The following is an 18,149-nucleotide window of genomic DNA, read 5'->3' as shown; positions in this document are numbered from 1 at the left end:
GGACACTAATAACATCGTTGCCGTGCCAGGAACAGACAGCAGGGAGGGGGGGATTGGCTGATAGAGGAGGAGGGAAAGAGAGGGAGAGGCAGTAATGGAAGAAAAGATAGATAGGGGAAAATATAGAAGAGACAGAATAGAGTATTTCCCCCTAATTGTAATGTAATATGAATGATAGTATTGTGGGTAAACACTTAAAGTCAACCAATGAAATCCATTAGGACCTGCTATAAACATGTATGTTGTTCATTGTTTGTTTGTTTTTTTGTATTTTCAGTGTTGGACATAAAACACTGTAAAATCAGCAGGAAATCAGCTCCAAGTGATTTTAATGTTGGCAATATGTTCCCAAATATTCCCACGTATAATAGAGGCACATGTGATCATATATAAATGTAAGTCATGTTTGAAATGATTATGTTTTAATTACATATTATATCTGTTTGGGCTTCTTGCGGTCAATTTGCAGTCTACTAATTATTTGTTGTTATGTTCCGGGCCCCCGACCATCCGCTCAAGAAAAAATCGGTCCGTGGTTGAATCTAGTTGATGATCCCTGATGTAAAGTGTTACCTTATTGTGTGTATATGACTTCACACAATTAGATATTAGGAATATTTTTGGAACTAAAAATAACGTTATTAACCAGTTCTCAAGATTTTCAAATAATGGTTCTGTCCAGAAAACAAGAGATAACTTTAGTTCCCAGTTCTGTTTCTGTTCCCCTGAAAATGAAGTTACTTTTCTTTGGTTCTCTTCCCTAAACGGTTTACAACCCCTGAACACAGCTGCTTTTCAGTGAGTGTTAAAGTAGATGTGTGTAGAATGTCCAAATCATTAGTATAGAGTATGGGGTGATATGTGGAGATGCATTAGCCCATTATGGTCTGCTGTCTGCCTGTCCCCCTCTCTGCTCCCTCTCTCAGCCCCGTCTTGCTGGCCTGCTGTCTCTCAAGGTCTCTCTCCTGGACTCTGGCTGAGCCAAGGTCACTCGCCCGACACAGGCAGGCAGCACACAGACCTTGAGCTGCTAACTGACCGGGGAATGTGTGCTCTCCTGTTCTCTCTGTGTGTGTGTGTGTGTGTGTGTGTGTGTGTGTGTGTGTGTGTGTGTGTGTGTGTGTGTGTGTGTGTGTGTGTGTGTGTGTGTGTGTGTGTGTGTGTGTGTCCACATTTGAATCAGCCGGATACAGAGCAGCTCTGAGCGTTTCCAGTGCATAATCACAAACAACCGACCTTCTCAAGGCCATCCCAACAATGAGGATAAGCATTGTGGCTTCTGAACAGATGTAAATGAATATCTAATTAGAAGGGCTGCCCTTGAAGTATATACAAATCAAATCAAATTGTATTTGTCACATACACATGGTTAGCAGATGTTAATGCGAGTGTAGCGAAATGCTTGTGCTTCTAGTTCCGACAATGCAGTAATAACCAACGAGTAATCTAACCTAACAATTCCACCAGAACTACCTTATACAGACAAGTGTAAAGGGATAAAAAAGTATGTACATAAAGACATATGAATGAGTGATGGTACAGAACGGCATAGGCAAGATGCAGCAGATGGTATAGAGTACAGTATATACTTATGAGATGAGTAATGTAGGGTACGTAAGCATTTTAAAGTGGCTAGTGATACATGTATTACATCAAGATGGCAAGATGAAGTAGATGGTATAGAGTACAGTATATACATATGAGATGAGTAATGTAGAGTATGTAAACATTATATTAAGTGGCATTGTTTAAAGTGGCTAGTGATACATTTTTTACTTAAATATCCCATTATTAAAGTGGCTGGAGTTGAGTCAGTATGTTGGCAGCAGCCACTCAATGTTAGTGGTGGCTGTTTAATAACAGCCTGATGGCCTTGAGATAGAAGCTGTTTTTCAGTCTCTCGGTCCCAGCTTTGATGCACCTGTACTGACCTCGCCTTCTGGATGATAGCGGGGTGAACAGGCAGTGGCTCAGGTGGTTGTTGTCCTTGATGATCTTTATGGCCTTCCTGTGACATCGGGTGGTGTAGGTGTCCTGGAGGGCAGGTAGTTTTCCCCCGGTGATGCGTTGTGCAGACCTCACTACCCTTTGGAGAGCCTTACGGTTGTGGGCGGAGCAGTTGCCTTACCAGGCGGTGATACAGCCCGACAGGATGCTCTCGATTGTGCATCTGTAAAAGTATGTGAGTGCTTTTGGTGACAAGCCAAATTTCTTCAGCCTCCTGAGGTTGAAGAGGCGCTGCTGCACCTTCTTCACCACGCTGTCTGTGTGGGTGGACCAATTCAGTTTGTTTGTGATGTGTATGCCGAGGAACTTAAAACTTACTACACTCTCCACTACTGTCCCGTCGATGTAGATAGGGGGGGTGCTCCCTCTGCTGTTTCCTGAAGTCCACGATCATCTCCTTTGTTTTGTTGACGTTGAGCGTGAGGTTATTTTCCTGACACCACACTCCGAGGGCCCTCACCTCCTCCCTGTAGGCCGTCTCGTCGTTGTTGGTAATCAAGCCTACCACTGTAGTGTCGTCCGCAAACTTGATGATTGAGTTGGAGGCGTGCATGGCCACGCAGTCATTGGTGAACAGGGAGTACAGGAGAGGGCTCAGAACGCACCCTTGTGGGGCCCTAGTGTTGTACATTAACCTGAGTGTAGTCACCTTAACCTGAGTTAACCTGAGTCCAGTCACCTTTTCTGATGTTGCTCTAACACTGTGTGTGTGTGTGTTGTTGTTTATGGTTTTGCCTCCATAACCCCTGTCCTACCCCTGTCCTAAAAAAATACTGGGTTAAAAAACAAAGATAGAACCAATGATACTTATAGGGTATTCCAGATATGCTTATGGAACACTTATCCATTTTCTGTAATTTGGCAGTAAGTTACTGGCTACTGAAAAAAATGTATTTTTATAGTTTAATTAATTAAACTGTTGTTGAAAAATTACTTGTTTACCTTACTTTCACTGCATTTTGAAATGTAGGTGGGGCACTCCCTGTTAATGCAATCTTTGGTTTCGCTTCATTACACAACCCTGCATGGTGGGGATTTTCTGGGGTTGTGTCCCTCTCTCTCACTATCCTTTTCTTTGGACGGACCAGGAGGCAGCAACGGTAAAAGTGGTTTGACCGTGTCTGGCGCTGTCTCTTTAGTACAGAGGACAAAGCTGGCATATCCTTGAGGCAAGTAGAGCACTGCTGGCCCTGTGCAGCCAGACTTATTTGCCATTCCTTTTGCCTCATCCCTCTCAAGGATACATGTTTTCTATTCTTCATCAATCCATGGGAATGTAACTGTTTTTACAGTCATTTTCTTAATGGGTGCATGCTTATTAGTAACCGGAATAAGCAATTTCATAAATACTTTGTAACGATATGTGTTGAGAGTCAGGAAGCAGGTTCAGGGAGTGGGTGTTTTAATAAAATAACAGAACATAATACAAAACAAGAAATACTAACACACAGACATGAACCACTAACAGCACACAGACATGAACCACTAACAACACACAGACATGAACCACTAACAACACACAGACATGAACCACTAACAGCACACAGACATGAACCACTAACAGCACACAGACATGAACCACTAACAGCACACAGACATGAACCACTAACAGCACACAGACATGAACCACTAACAGCACACAGACATGAACCACTAACAACACACAGACATGAACCACTAACAGCACACAGACATGAACCACTAACAACACAGAGACATGAACCACTAACAGCACACAGACATGAACCACTAACAACACAGAGACATGAACCACTAACAGCACACAGACATGAACCACTAACAACACAGAGACATGAACCACTAACAGCACACAGACATGAACCACTAACAGCACACAGACATGAACCACTAACAACACACAGACATGAACCACTAACAACACAGAGACATGAACCACTAACAGCACACAGACATTAACCACTAACAGCACACAGACATTAACCACTAACAGCACACAGACATGAAACCAAAACAATAACACCTGCGGAAAGAACCAAAGGAAGTGACATATATAGGGAAGGTAATCAGGGAAGTGATGGATTCCAGATGAGTCTGACGACGCGCAGGTGTGCGTAACGATGGTGACAGGTGTGCGCCATAACGAGCAGCCTGGTGACCTAGAGGCCGGAGAGGGAGCACATGCAACATACTTTAAGTGCAGCGTCAGGATAGTCCTCATTACACAGAAATATTTTTTCACATGTTCAACATAGGAATCATTGCAAAATCTCTTGTATGATCGCTTATACACTATTTTAGGTCCAGTCTTTGGAACTTTGGTTTTCATAGATATGGTTATTATATTATGATCACTATATCTACAGCATTAGTGAACATGTTGTCAATAAAAGTGGTGATTTCATTTATTTTATGTTTGTAACTACCCTGGTAGGTTGACTGATAACCTGGACCAGGTTGCAGGCTCTGGTTACAGTTTGAAGCTTTTTCCGTGGAAGCTTGAGTGGCTTAAATTTGATGAAAGACAGTCAATATTTAGGTCACCAATAAAATATACCTCTCTGTTGATATCACATATATTATCAAGAATTTCACACATAATATCCAGATACTGACCGTTAGAACTTGGTGGTCTATAGCAACTTCCCACAAGAATAGGCTTTACGTGAGGCAGGTGGACCTGTAGCCATATTACTGTACTTCAACAGTGTTTTACACGAGATCATCTCAGAGATTTACAAGAATATGACTCAAAATATAAACAGCAATACATCCTCCATTGGCATTACTGTCTCTTCTGTAGATGTTCTAACCATATATTGCAACTACAGTATCATCAAAGGAATTGTCTAAGTGAGTTTCAGAGATTGCCAGTATATGAATGCTTTCTGTTGCTAGAAAGTTATGTTTGTTCCCTCTGTCCTCCAGCCTCCAGCCTCCAGCCTCCAGCCTTGCTGCCACATTGCTCCTACTTTCATTTGATCTGCCTACTGTAGTTTGCTTTGATTATTTATTGATTTAAAGCTCTATTGTTTATTGAACATTTTGAATGATTCACCTTTCTCAATTGAAATGTGAGTTTGTACTGACTTAAGTACAACCAAATAAAATTACCTTTGTAAGAGCTTGTGACAATCAAGAGCTGCACTGCTTAAGAGTCTGTTGACGCAACCATGCATCAGTCTAAAGTAACATAATAAAAAAATGCCCATCAAAATCCATCAGTTAAAGCTCGATAGATATCTGTCTTTTTGCATGGCCTGCGTCTATGCCAGCCTTCCGCATCTGCGGTGGAAGGTGGTCGAGCTACAGAATTTTAGAGATTGAGGTTACTGTGCATTTTGGCAGTTGGTCGTTGGGAAGTTCATAATCATGTCATTTTCAATAACTAACTGTCAGCTTGCTGCAAGTAGTTAATGTAAAATTGACAGTAACTTACTGTGGCTGATCTCTGTCATGCTCACTGACTTGAGGCTGTGGCACTAAAGTCAAATTGCTGCCAATCCAGAGATTGAGGCCAGATGAGGCTGGGTCTGCTGACAACAAAGAATGCTTAATTGTTATCACCTAATGTTGTAAGCTTTCCTGTAATAAGAAAATATAATTAAAGGTACAGTAAGCTACTGGCAGCTAGTTGCCAGTGAGTTAATAGCACATAAAAAACAGCTAGTGGCTATTAAGTTACTGTGAATTTTACAATAATCTACTGACAGCTAGTTGCCAGTGAGTTAATAGCACGTAAAAAACAGCTAGTGGCTATTAAGTTACTGTGAATTTTACAATAACCTACTGACATCTGGTTCCTAATTCAATAACGCAATATTCACCACAACTTCAAGGCAAATAACTTACATTAAGTTACAGATTGCAAAACTAACCATGTTAAAAGACATGCTCAGCCTCTAACAACATAACCATCAGCCACATAACCATCAACCACTTAAACTGGTACTACACTTCCATTGATGTTTGGCACAAATACTCATACATTGGACCATGCCACAAAATATGCTAATGATCCCCACTGGTACATTGCCCCCACCTACATTTCAAAGCACAGGGATGATTGTACCTTATGTTCAAAATATTGGATAGAAAAAGTGCAGAACTGTATTCTTGCCATTAAATCTGTGGCCAATCTCTGTCATGCCCACAGACCTGGTAGCGTAGCAGGAAGTTCAGGTCATTAGCAACCAAGATGTTGTGAGTTCAAATCTCATGTGAGAGTATAGTCTCAAGTAACCAGCATTCAGCAGCATACTGTCCTTTTACAGCAATAACACATTCATTCAGTTATTAAAATTCAGTTACTTGTTGTTAACCTTACTTTCACTGCAACCAGTAGCCTGTAGTGTACCATACAATTACAGGAACTAATTTAACACTGTAGCGTTTCATGGCATAAAAAGAAAACATAGTAAAAAGGGAAAGAACAGGATGGTTCTACACAACCATCACAGCAGTAAAGAACCCTTCCTGATATTTTTTTACACAAAGAACCCCTCAAGAAGCACTTTGTTCTAGAGTGTATGCTGGTCCAGCATGGTCTAGCTCCGTCAAACTCAGCTCCACTGCGATTTTCATTGTTCCCTCTCATCACAACCTGATTTAGACCTGGGACACCTGGTGTGTGTAATTAATTATCAGGTAGAACAGAAAACTAGCAGGCTCCGGACCTCTTAAGGAAAGAGTTGAATACCACTGGTCTAGCTGGTCAAGCTGGTCTGCAAAACCATGCCCATCCTTATCATATTTCCCAGTATGCTCTACTACAGTTAGATTTTTTTAAATGTAAAATCAAATCAAATCAAATTGTATTAGTCACAAGTGTCGAATACAACAAGTGCAGACAGTGAAATGCTAACTTACGAACCCCTAACCGACAGTGCAGTTTCAAAATGTATGGATAAAAATAAGAGATAAAAGTAACAAGTAATTAAAGAGGAGCAGTAGAAAATAACAATGTATACAGGAAGGTGCCGGTACAGAGTCAATGTGCGGGGGCACAGGTTAGTTGAGTTAGTATGTACATGTAGGTAGAGTTAATTAAAGTGACTATGCATAGATGACAACAGAGAGGAGAGGAGAGGAGAGGAGAGGAGAGGAGAGGAGAGGAGAGGAGAGGAGAGGAGAGGAGAGGAGAGGAGAGGAGAGGAGAGGAGAGGAGAGGAGAGGAGAGGAGAGGCAATGTGAATAGTCTGGGTAGCCATTTGATGTTCAGGAGTCTTATGGCTTGGGGGTAGAAGCTGTTTAGAAGACTCTTGGACCTAGACTTGGTGCTCCGGTACCGCTTGCCGTGTGATAGCAGAGAGAACAGTCTATGATTAGGGTGTCTGGGAGTCTGACAATTTTCAGGGGTTTCCTCTGACACAGCCTGTTATAGTGGTCCTGGATGGCAGGAAGCTTTGCCCCAGTGATGTACTGGGCCGTTAGCACTACCCTCTGTAGTGCCTTGCGGTCGGAGGCCGAGCAGTTGCCATACCAGGCAATGATGCAACCAATGATGGTGCAGCTGTAAAACCTTTTGAGGATCTGAGGACCCATGACAAATCTTTTCAGTCTCCTGAGGGGGAATAGGTGTTGTTGTGCCCTCTTCACAACAGTCTTGGTGTGCTTGGACCATGTTAGTTTGTTGGTGATGTGGACACCAAGGAACTTGAAGCTCTCAACCTGCTCCACTGCAGCCTCGTCGATGAAAATGGTGGCATGCTCAGTCCTCCTATTCTGTAGCCCACATTCATCTTGTTTGTCTTGATCACGTTGAGGGAGAGGTTGTTGTCCTGGCACCACACGGCCAGGTCTCTGACCTCCTCCCTATAGGCTGTATCATTGTTGTTGGTGATCCGGCCTACCACTGTTGTGTCAATCGGCAAATTGAATGATTGTGTTGGAGTCGTGCCTGGCCTGGCCTTGCAGTCATGAGTGAACAAGGAGTACAGGAGGGGGCTGAGCACGCACCCCTGAGGGGCCCCTGTGTTGAGGATCAGCGAGGCAGATGTGTTGTTACCTACCCTTACCACCTGGGCACGGCCCGTTAGGAAGTCCAGCATCCAGTTACAGAGGGAGGTGTTTAGTCCCAGGGTCCTTAGCTTAGTGATGAGATTTGACGGCACTATGGTGTTGAACGCTGAGCTGTAGTCAATGAATAGCATTCTCACATAGGTGTTCCTTTTGTCCAGGTGTGAAAGGGCAGTGTGGAGGTCAATAGAGATTGCATCATCTGTGGATCTGTTAGGGCGGTATGCAAATTGGAGTGGGTCTAGGGTTTCTGGGATAATGGTGTTGATGTGAGCCATGACCAGCCTTTCAAAGCACTTCATGGCTACAGACGTGAGTGCTACGGGTCAGTAGTCATTTAGGCAGGTTACCTTAGTGTTCTTGGGCACAGGCACTATGGTGGTCTGCTTAAAACATGTTGGTATTAGAGACTCAGACAGAGAGATGTTGAAAATGTCAGTGAAGACACTTGCTAGTTGGTCAGCGCAGTCTGCTTCAATATCTGTGTTTTTGAATATACATTGATTGATTCAGGTAGTCTCATTTCTAGCACTGACAGTCATTCTGATTGCATATTGTGGGTGAATAAAAGTTCCAATTGTTGGATATCCCCAACCATGTTGGATTCCAATAAGATTTCAAAATCCTTTTGCAAGCCAGCACAATGTGACTTGATGCTGGTTTTGCTAGTGACCAGCATATGCCAGTACGCTGGTGACCAATGTCCAAAACAGCAAAAACACAACAAAGGATGGTCATCAGCGAAAACACTGGTGAAAGCACAACGGCGGCTGGTTACCAGCAAAAACACAACGAAGGCTAGTCCCCAGCCTATACTGGTCTATTTCAGCAGGGACACAATAAGGTTTTTTCTAATTATACAGACTACACACACATCAACCTGACAATTAACCAGACAACATTTAATGAAGGTTTCGTTCTGGAGGAAAAAAGTGACAGCGGAGAAAGGCACAAAGCCTGCGCCAGTGACAAGAATCACAGCGGCCTTGTGTGTGATGAAATCCTGCGTCCTTGCCTCTCTCGACCTCTGTGTTAAAAGCTCTTTGTGTCCCGGAAATTACTTTATGAACCCCTGAAAGACACTCCAGAGCTCCTATTCAGCCCTGACTGATAGCTTCACTGCGCCACTGTTTCGTCAGAGCAGAAGTTTATTTCTCTTTTTGAATTGTCCTCACCTTGTCCTTCATTTTCCTTTTCAGTCCCGCTCTCCTTTTGTGGTTTCTTCTCGTTCACTGGGACATCAGACTGTCTGCTTTCTGTGAGCCAAACACAAAGTAATGATCAAGGTTTCCTCTATGGAGGTTATTCATCAAACTTAGCATCCTGACATTTGCTTTGGTTTAGTTCATAAAACAAATGAATAAAGATTTGATGGATGCCTGATACTCTGTACGTCACTCAAGCAGAAAACCGCAAAGGTTGCTAAATCCCAATGAGTAAAATTTGACATGAGATGTAATTTTATGGTAAAAGTCTAGTTTAAGAGCTATCAGTTAAGCATATTTCAACCAGGTAAATCTGTTTTATTTACGACATCAATGCCTGGGAAGAACATCATATTTTGGTTGTTACCTGGTCAGGTAAAGACATTGCTAAAATATGTAGATTTCTTTGTGTGTTTTTGATCTCTCTTGCAATACAAGCCTACAAGTTTGAAATGCAATGGAGTGGTAGGGTTTTATGTACAAGCCCACTAGGTCTTGTAGTGTTAAAGCCTTGCTTTCAGCCATCTCTACTATCCCAAACCTCAGTTGGAAAAAAAACAGGCCTGTTTTTCATTCTGTCTTTCAAGGTCTCTGGAAATCAGTTTGTTTGAATATGCTCACACTGTGGGGACTGGAAGTGCGGCGTGTGTGTGTGCATGCTTTCGCGTGCGTGAGTGTGTGCGAATCATATTTACGTGTCTGCTTTTGTTTATGTCTGACCGAACTAGGTTGTTTATACTCATACCTAGGCTGATGGAGCCAGATAAAAGCAGAAATACTAAACATGTGTCTCCACGGCCTTGAGACTTCACACAGGCCTTGACTGCAGAGCTCCGCTTTGTAAACACAGTTCCCTCCAGTTGCTGTGTGTTTGGACAGGAAACATCGAAGCTGATCAAACACTGGCTCAGACGGCCACTGCTGCGCTGAGACAAAATTGTGCAATGGTTCCTTCAAATCGAAGGAAATGTGAAAAACAAACAGCAATGGAGTTGAGTCCCACTGATGTTCAAGCGTAGCTGGTTTTGTTTTTAAGTTTGTTCATGTGGACGTGTCAGCAGCTGTCCCTAAAATAAAACCACGGTGAGCATAGATTCTTATCTTTACATAAGTCTCAGGCTTTGTAGAGGAAGCAGAAGCATAGACACACACAAACATGTACATCTACTCACACAGACATATATACAGTACCAGTCATACAGTACATACAGTACTACATTTTGGACACACCTATGAAATAACACAAAAAAAAGTGTTAAACAAATCAGAATATGTTTTATATTTGAGATTCTTCAAAGTAGCTGCCCTTTGCTTAAATGACAGCGTTGCATACTCTTGGCATTCTCTCAACCAGCTTCTTGAGGTAGTCACCTGGAATGCATTTCAATTAACAGGTGTGCCTTGTTAGTTAATTTGTGGAATTTCTTTCCTTCTTAATGCGTTTGAGCCAATCAGTTGTGTTGTGACAAGGTAGAGGTGGTATACAGAAGATAGCTCTATTTGGTTAAAGATTTGCCATATTATGGCAGGAACAGCTCAAATAAGCAAAGAGAAACAACAGTCCATCATTACTTTAATAAAAGATGAAGGTCAGTCAATACGTAACTTTTCAAAAACTGTGGACGTTTCTTCAAATGCAGTCACAAAAACCATCAAGCGCTATGATGAAACTGGCTCTAATGAGGACCGCCACAGGAAAGGAAGACCCAGAGTTACCTCTGCTGTAGAGGATAAGTTCATTAGAGTTACCAGCCTCAGAAATTGTAGCCCAAATGAATGCTTCACAGAGTTCAAGTAAAAGACACATCTCAACATCAACTGTTCAGAGGAGACTGAGTGAATCAGGCCTTCATGGTTGAATTGCTGCAAAGAAACCACTACTAAAGGACACCAATAAGTGTTCTGCAGCGATACGCTATCCCATCTGGTTTGTGCTTAGTGGGACTATCATTTGTTTTTCAGCAGGACAATGACCCAGAACACACCTCTAGGCTGTGTAAGGGCTTTTTATTTTTATTTTACCTTTATTTAAATAGGCAAGTCAGTTAAGAACAAATTCTTATAAAAATAAGGAAAACCCTTGAATGAGTAGGTGTGTCCAAACATTTGACTGGTACTGTACAGATACACACACACACACACACACACACACACACACACACACACACACACATATATGTAAAGTTAAACACACACACACACATACACATGCACGCACACTCACACAGGAAAGTTTTGTGTGGCCTGTACAATAGATTTAAGACTTAGTTGTGATAACATCATTGGCAGTAGACAACAGGGAGTGGAAAATAACAACCCATTAGCTGGATGGGTTCAAGGAGAGGGTTAGGACAGGACACAGAGAGAGAGAGAGAGAGAGAGAGAGAGAGAGAGAGAGAAAGAGAGAGAAAGAGAGAGAAAGAGAGAGAGAGAGAGAGAGAGAGAGCGAAAGAGAGAGAAAGAGAGAGAGAGAGCGAAAGAGAGAGAGAGAGAGAGAGAGAGAGAGAGAGAGAGAGAGAGAGAGAGAGAGAGAGAGAGGAAACATGAGACAAAGAAATAAACATGTGGCAGAAGGAGATTGTGCCTGCCTTCCTGCCTGTTCTGCAGAGATACAACTCTCGGCTCCCCTCTTGTGGGGACAGAGCACACTTCACTACTCAGCTACTGTCTATGGCGCATAAAACTACCTCAAACTTATCTAGATGTTTGTGAGATCAACCTGGACATTCATTGAAGCAATTTGAGTGTTTGCGCCAACGCTTTGACCACTCAAATGTTATATCACCACAGGACTACCTTTAGTGTACGCTACTGTTATGATAATGTATTGGGAAGGATCCACTGTACTGGGATCCGTATCAGAGTAACTGGCATTTGTGTGATCAACATGTTTATTGATTTTTCACAGACAATAAAACAAGAATAAAACATTAGATAGAATGTCATGTTCTCTTCATGAAAACATGACAACAGTACAGACGTCTTCATTCTCCACCACTGTGTTTCCACCTCAATATGGATATTATGTCACTGCAGCTATTTGAAAGCTGTTTCGTTTCGTCATAAGAGAACAGTGTGTAGGGGGAACTGAGAGGATAGACAGAGTCTGAGTGAAGGTAATACCAAAGTAGGAAAGGTAGCAACAATTTACATTTTCCATTAGGGTTAAAAACATAGCTGCACACACTCCCTCCTGGTCCTTCCCTGTTCAGAGGCTATTTTTAAAAACTAGGGGGACAGTGAAACTGTCTAGTACTGGAGGGGGGGGCTGAGTCAAGTTGGTTGGACCTCCGCAACAAGACGGTTTCTGAGTGCAGTTGTTTCAGGGGTCAGGGGTCAAAGGATGTCTTTAACTGGGGGGTCAGTGGTGAAGTTGAGCGGTCCCTGAGGTACTCCTAGGCCCCCAGCACCAGCACCAGCACCAGCAGCAGTAGTAGTAGAAGTAGAAGCAGCAGCAACAGTAACAGTAGTAACAGCAGTAGTAACAGTAGCAGCAGTAACAGCAACAGTAGTAGTAGCAGCAGTAACAGCAGTAGTAACAGTAGCAGCAGCAGTAGCAGCAGCAGTAGTAGCAGTGGGGAGCTGCAGTTCAGTTGAGATCTGGAGCAGGGGAGTACTGATCTCACTGGACTGCAGGCCGCTGGCCACCCTCAGCAGGCAGCTGAGCACCATGTCTTTGGCCCGGCCCGCTTCTAGGTGGCCCTCACGGCTCAGCTGCAACGTGATCTGATCCAGGCTGGTAAGAAGCAGCTCTGAAGCCAGCAGGTGGCTGGGGAAACCCTCATTACAACCCCCTTCCCGGGCCATGCTCTCCAGCATGTACTGCTGGTACAGGTCCAGTAGCTTGTGCTCCAGGTAGCGGTTGAGCAGTGAGTTGGAGAGGGGCCCCTCACACCCCTGGAGGAGGAAGCTCCGGTCGCGGCCGCTCCCCGCCCTCCAGCGGGAGGATCCCAAGCCTGAGCCCACCTGGAGAGGATGCAGTGGCCTGTCTTCAGAGGCCCGATCTGGGGGAGAGTCATCTGCGGCTGGGAGGACGTCACAGGAATAGAGGAAGGGGCCGTCGGCCTGGGTATCGCTGCAGGGCAGGAGCTCCCCATCGTGATCCGAAAGAGGCAGCACCTGGTCCCCCCCGATGTGGAGGTCGCTGTAGTTCTGACAGATGCTCTGGCAGGAAGAGGGCACCAGGAAAGGGACGTCACCACCAGAACGAGCCTGCCCAGGGATTTCCATCTCTGGTGAAATGTGTCTGCCAGGATGGGGCCTCTGGGAATGCAAGGCCTGCTGTAGAGAAGAACCCTGGGGCTGGATTTCGGCACTCAAACGGTAGGGCCTCTGGTCTTGGGCCACTCTAGGCAGGATGGAGTGGCCCTTTCTGCTTGGCTGGTCTGGAGAGGCCTGGAGTGTGAAGAGCGGGGCGGCTTTAACCGGCTGTGAGCCAGCCCTCACACTACTCGTGGGGGGCTCTATCACAGGGGGGAGAGGGTCCAGGCTCTCCTGGTCACTACAGTAGGTCATGCTCCATAGTATGCTCTCACACAGCATGGCTGGAAAGGAACACACATATACAGCCGTTTGGTCAGTTTACAGCAGTTTGTGGATAAACTGTCTTTGGTCAGTTTACAGCAGATTGTGGATAAACTGTCTTTGGTCAGTTTACAGCAGTTTGTGGATAAACTGTCTTAGGTCAGTTTACAGCAGTTTGTGGATAAACTGTCTTTGGTCAGTTTACAGCAGATTGTGGATAAACTGTCTTTGGTCGGTTTACAGCAGTTTGTGGATAAACTGTGTTTGGTCAGTTTACAGCAGATTGTGGATAAACTGTCTTTGGTCAGTTTACAGCAGATTGTGGATAAACTGTCTTTGGTCAGTTTACAGCAGTTTGTGGATAAACTGTCTTTGGTCAGTTTACAGCAGATTGTGGATAAACTGTCTTTGGTCAGTTTACAGCAGTTTGTGGATAAACTGTCTTTGGTCAGTTTACAGCAAATTGTGAATAAACTGTCTTTGGTCAGTTTACAGCAGATTGTGGATAAACTGTCTTTGGTCAGTTTACAGCAGATTGTGGATAAACTGTCTTTGGTCAGTTTACAGCAAATTGTGGATAAACTGTCTTTGGTCAGTTTACAGCAGATTGTGGATAAACTGTCTTTGGTCAGTTTACAGCAGATTGTGGATAAACTGTCTTTGGTCAGTTTACAGCAGATTGTGGATAAACTGTCTTTGGTCAGTTTACAGCAGATTGTGGATAAACTGTCTTTGGTCAGTTTACAGCAGATTGTGGATAAACTGTCTTTGAATCCCTTTTGAATATATTTGTTTATATTGTACAATGTATTCATACACTGGGTAGAAATATGCATTTTTGTTTTGACTCCTTACCTTCAAATTCAAACGATGCAACACGTCAAATGACGTAACACTCTTCAAGCAGTCATGCAGTCCACCAACTGTTGCTCTGAGTTGGATGTGTGCTCCTCTCCTCGCTCTATTCATGTCAGTGTCTCCAGTGTCTCCAGGTTTATTGTACCAAGCCAGTGCAGTACCATAGAGCAGTGTGAGTGAGTGGTTGTGACAAGTGTAGGTACCATTGCTTTAAGCTTTATACAAGACCAAGAGGAAGTGAGAGGGCTGTCTTCCATATCCTCCATCATAGCATCTGTCAATGTCCTGAACATGAAACAATGCAGTTTTGTTTTCCACTGAAAAAAGCACAGGGGTTTAAAAGAGGAAGGAAAGCACAGGTGAGGGGTTTAAAAGAGGAAGGAAAGATTGATTTAAGGAGAAAGAAACTTCACACTAAGCCAAAAAAATATAAATTGGACTCTCCCTTTCACCTTATGTCTCAAACTGACAGAAAGTGTGTGTGTGTGTGTGTGTGTGTGTGTGTGTGTGTGTGTGTGTGTGTGTGTGTGTGTGTGTGTGTGTGTGTGTGTGTGTGTGTGTGTGTGGCCCTGCCCAAGCGTCTGGTCTGTTTACAGGTGACAGAAAGGGAAGTGTGGCCTCACGCTCCAGCCTGTGGTCATGCAACCACAACTCATCATTTCCTGTTTGAAACCCAAGACTTTGGGCAGCTCAGTGTTATGCTAGAAACCAGACCCTGCATAGTCAGTCAGGTCCGCTCTGACACATTGTGTAACCATAGGTGCCATGGAGGGTTGAGCCTATCTGATAAGGGAATCAATTAATGTGTTGGGGGATCCCTCAGTCTACAATCTATATACTGTATAGTTCTATTGCGGTCATGAACAGATTTGCAGAGTAGAGGTGGGAGGGGGGTCGTTTTCTTGTGTTCACTCTACAGTCTAGGGCTCCTTAGTCAATAGATGAGTCAATGCAGGTTGCAGATCTTCGCCTTGCGTCTGTTGGCCAGCAGAGAACCAGCGCAACAATGGTGTTCACAGGGCCTGAAACATGACACCGCAGTCACCTTAATTATTTATTTGGAAGGGATATTTAGACAGATATTACGCATAGTGTAATCCGTAATTTATTAAATTAACACTGAAAGTGTGGACCTGTACAGACACTGGAACAGTGTTAAATTCACACACTGCTTATTGTAAAGCCTTATTTACCAGAGTGACTTGCCTTTCGACTGAATTGTAGTTGCCACCCACGACTCTATTTGTTAGTGACATTCGTTCATTTTCAGTCCTATGGACCTCACCAAGCGTTTTCCTACTGGAGGCAAATGTTATCATTAAAGGTCCCGAACAGGCATTCTGATTCCCATGGAAAATAGCCCTTTGAGTGAATGAAATGTCACCCATAATATTTTAGGGGGATAGAAATGCTCAAAGTCTTTGAAAAAACTACATGGAAGTTTGAAAAAACAGTCTGTTTTCAGGGAGCTTATATTAATGAGTTCGCTTTGACTGACAGCTCTTTTAAACGCCTGTGTCAAGAAACTTGGATGCAGTGTTGCAGTAAATCCATCTATTTGGTGATACACAAAGCAACTCAAACAACATTGCAAATGCATTAATGGTGTCAATTGTTTTTTTTATATCCTTTTTGGGATAGGGGGCAGCATTTTCACTTTTGGATGAATAGCGTGCCCAGAGTGAACTGCCTCCTACTCTGTCCCAGATGCTAATATATGCATGTTATTATTAGTATTGGATAGAAAACACTGAAGTTTCTAAAACTGTTTGAATGATGTCTGTGAGTATAACAGAACCCATATGGCAGGGGAAAACCTGAGAAAAATCCAACCAGGAAGTGGGAAATCTGAGGTTTGTAGTTTTTCAAAGCTTGGCCTATCATATACACAGTGTCTATGGGGTCAAGTTGCACTTCCTAAGGCTTCCACTAGATGTCAACCATCTTTAGAAACTTCTTTCAGGCTTCTGCTATAAAGGAGGGGGGAGTGGGAGCTGAATGAGTCATGGGTCTGGTAGAGTGTCTCAGGCTCGTGATGTGCGGTCCCGACAGAGTTAGCTATCGTTCCAGTGCTTTTCTTCAGACAATGGAATTCTCCTGTTGGAACCTTATTGATGATTTATGTTAAAAAGATCCTAAAGATTGATTCCATACATCGTTTGACTTGTTTCTATGACCTGTAACGGAACTTTTCGAGTTTTTGTCTGGACGTAGTGCTCGCGCCTCATGAAGATGGATTACTGGGCTGAACACGCTAACAACAAGTGGCTATTTGGAGATAAATTATGGACTTTATGGAACTTTATGGAACAAATCAGTCATTTATGTTTGACCTGGGATTCCTGGGAGTGCCTTCTGATGAAGATCATCAAAGGTAAGTGAATATAATGTTATTTCTAACTTCTGTTGACTCCAAAATGGCGGATATTTCTTTGGCTGGATTGGGCTCTGAGCGCCGTACTCAGATTATGATTTCTCCGTAAAAAAAAATTGAAATCTGGCACAGCGGTTGCATTAAGGAGAAGTCTATCTTTAATTCTGTGAATAACACTTGTATCTTTTATCAATGTTTATTATGAGTATTTCTGCAAAAAAAACAATATTTTTGAATTTCGCGCGCTGCCTTTTCAGCGGAATGTTTTCAAGGGGTTCCGCTAGCGGAACGCCTGCCCTAGAAAGGTTTTAAACATCTCCCATTTGGCTTGTCTTTTGTACTGCGGTTCACAGCAGCACTGTAGGATGTGTTGACATAACAACTGCTTCAGAGTTTTAAATGACCCTTTCTCCCTATTTGTTCCATGCTGGCTGAAAACCTAGCTAGCCTGTAACTAGCTAACACCAGACACAGATGAAAGGGGAAACAAATACAGTGCTTTCAGAAAATATTCCTACCCCTTGACTTATTCAACATGTTTTATTGTACCTTTATTTAACCAGGTAGGCCAGCAAAGCAGTGTGACAAAAAACAACAACACAGAATTACACATAAACAAACATACAGTCAAAAACACAATAGAAAAATCTATGTACAGTGTGTGCAAATGTAGAAGAGTAGGGAGGTAAGGCAATAAATAGACCATAGAGGTGAAATAATTACAATTTAGCATTAACACTGGAGTGATAGATGTGCAGATGATGATGTGCAAGTAGAGATACTGGGGTACAAAAGAGCAAGAGGATAAATAACAATATAGGGATGACGTAGTTGGGTGTGCTATTTACAGACGGGCTGTGTATAGGTACAGTGATCGGTAAACTGCTCTAACAGCTGATGCTTAAAGTTAGGGAGGGAGATATAAGACTCCAGCTTTAGTGATTTTTGCACCAGTCATTGGCACCAGAGAACTGGAAGGAAAGGCGGCCAAAATAAGTGTTGGCTTTGGGGATGACCAGTGAAATATACCTGCTGGAGCTTGTGCTACGGGTGGGTGTTGCTATGGTGACCAGTGAGCTGAGATACCTAGAAAATACTTATAGATGACCTGGAGCCAGTGGGTTTGGCGATGAATATGTAGTGAGGGCCAGCAAACGAGAGCATACAGGTCGCAATGGTGGGTA

General features: G+C 43.3%; 1 protein-coding gene across 1 annotated transcript; it reads right to left on the bottom strand.

Annotated features, from left to right (window-relative positions):
• Positions 1–12,082: 12,082 nt before the first annotated feature.
• On the bottom strand, positions 12,083–14,782 carry LOC139380425 (TLR adapter interacting with SLC15A4 on the lysosome). Its single transcript, XM_071123085.1, has 2 exons — positions 14,589–14,782; positions 12,083–13,753 (listed from the first exon to the last, which is right to left on the bottom strand). The coding sequence occupies exon 2, from the start codon at positions 13,749–13,751 to the stop codon at positions 12,546–12,548; it is 1,206 nt and encodes a 401-aa protein (XP_070979186.1). The 5' UTR covers positions 13,752–13,753; positions 14,589–14,782; the 3' UTR covers positions 12,083–12,545.
• Between the last annotated feature and the right edge of the window lie 3,367 nt (positions 14,783–18,149).

This window comes from Oncorhynchus clarkii, chromosome 22 (genome assembly GCF_045791955.1).
Source record: "Oncorhynchus clarkii lewisi isolate Uvic-CL-2024 chromosome 22, UVic_Ocla_1.0, whole genome shotgun sequence".
In the NCBI taxonomy this organism is placed as follows: domain Eukaryota; kingdom Metazoa; phylum Chordata; class Actinopteri; order Salmoniformes; family Salmonidae; genus Oncorhynchus; species Oncorhynchus clarkii.
The sequence above is the reverse complement of the archived record's forward strand: the minus strand, read 5'-3'. Positions and strand labels throughout refer to the sequence as shown.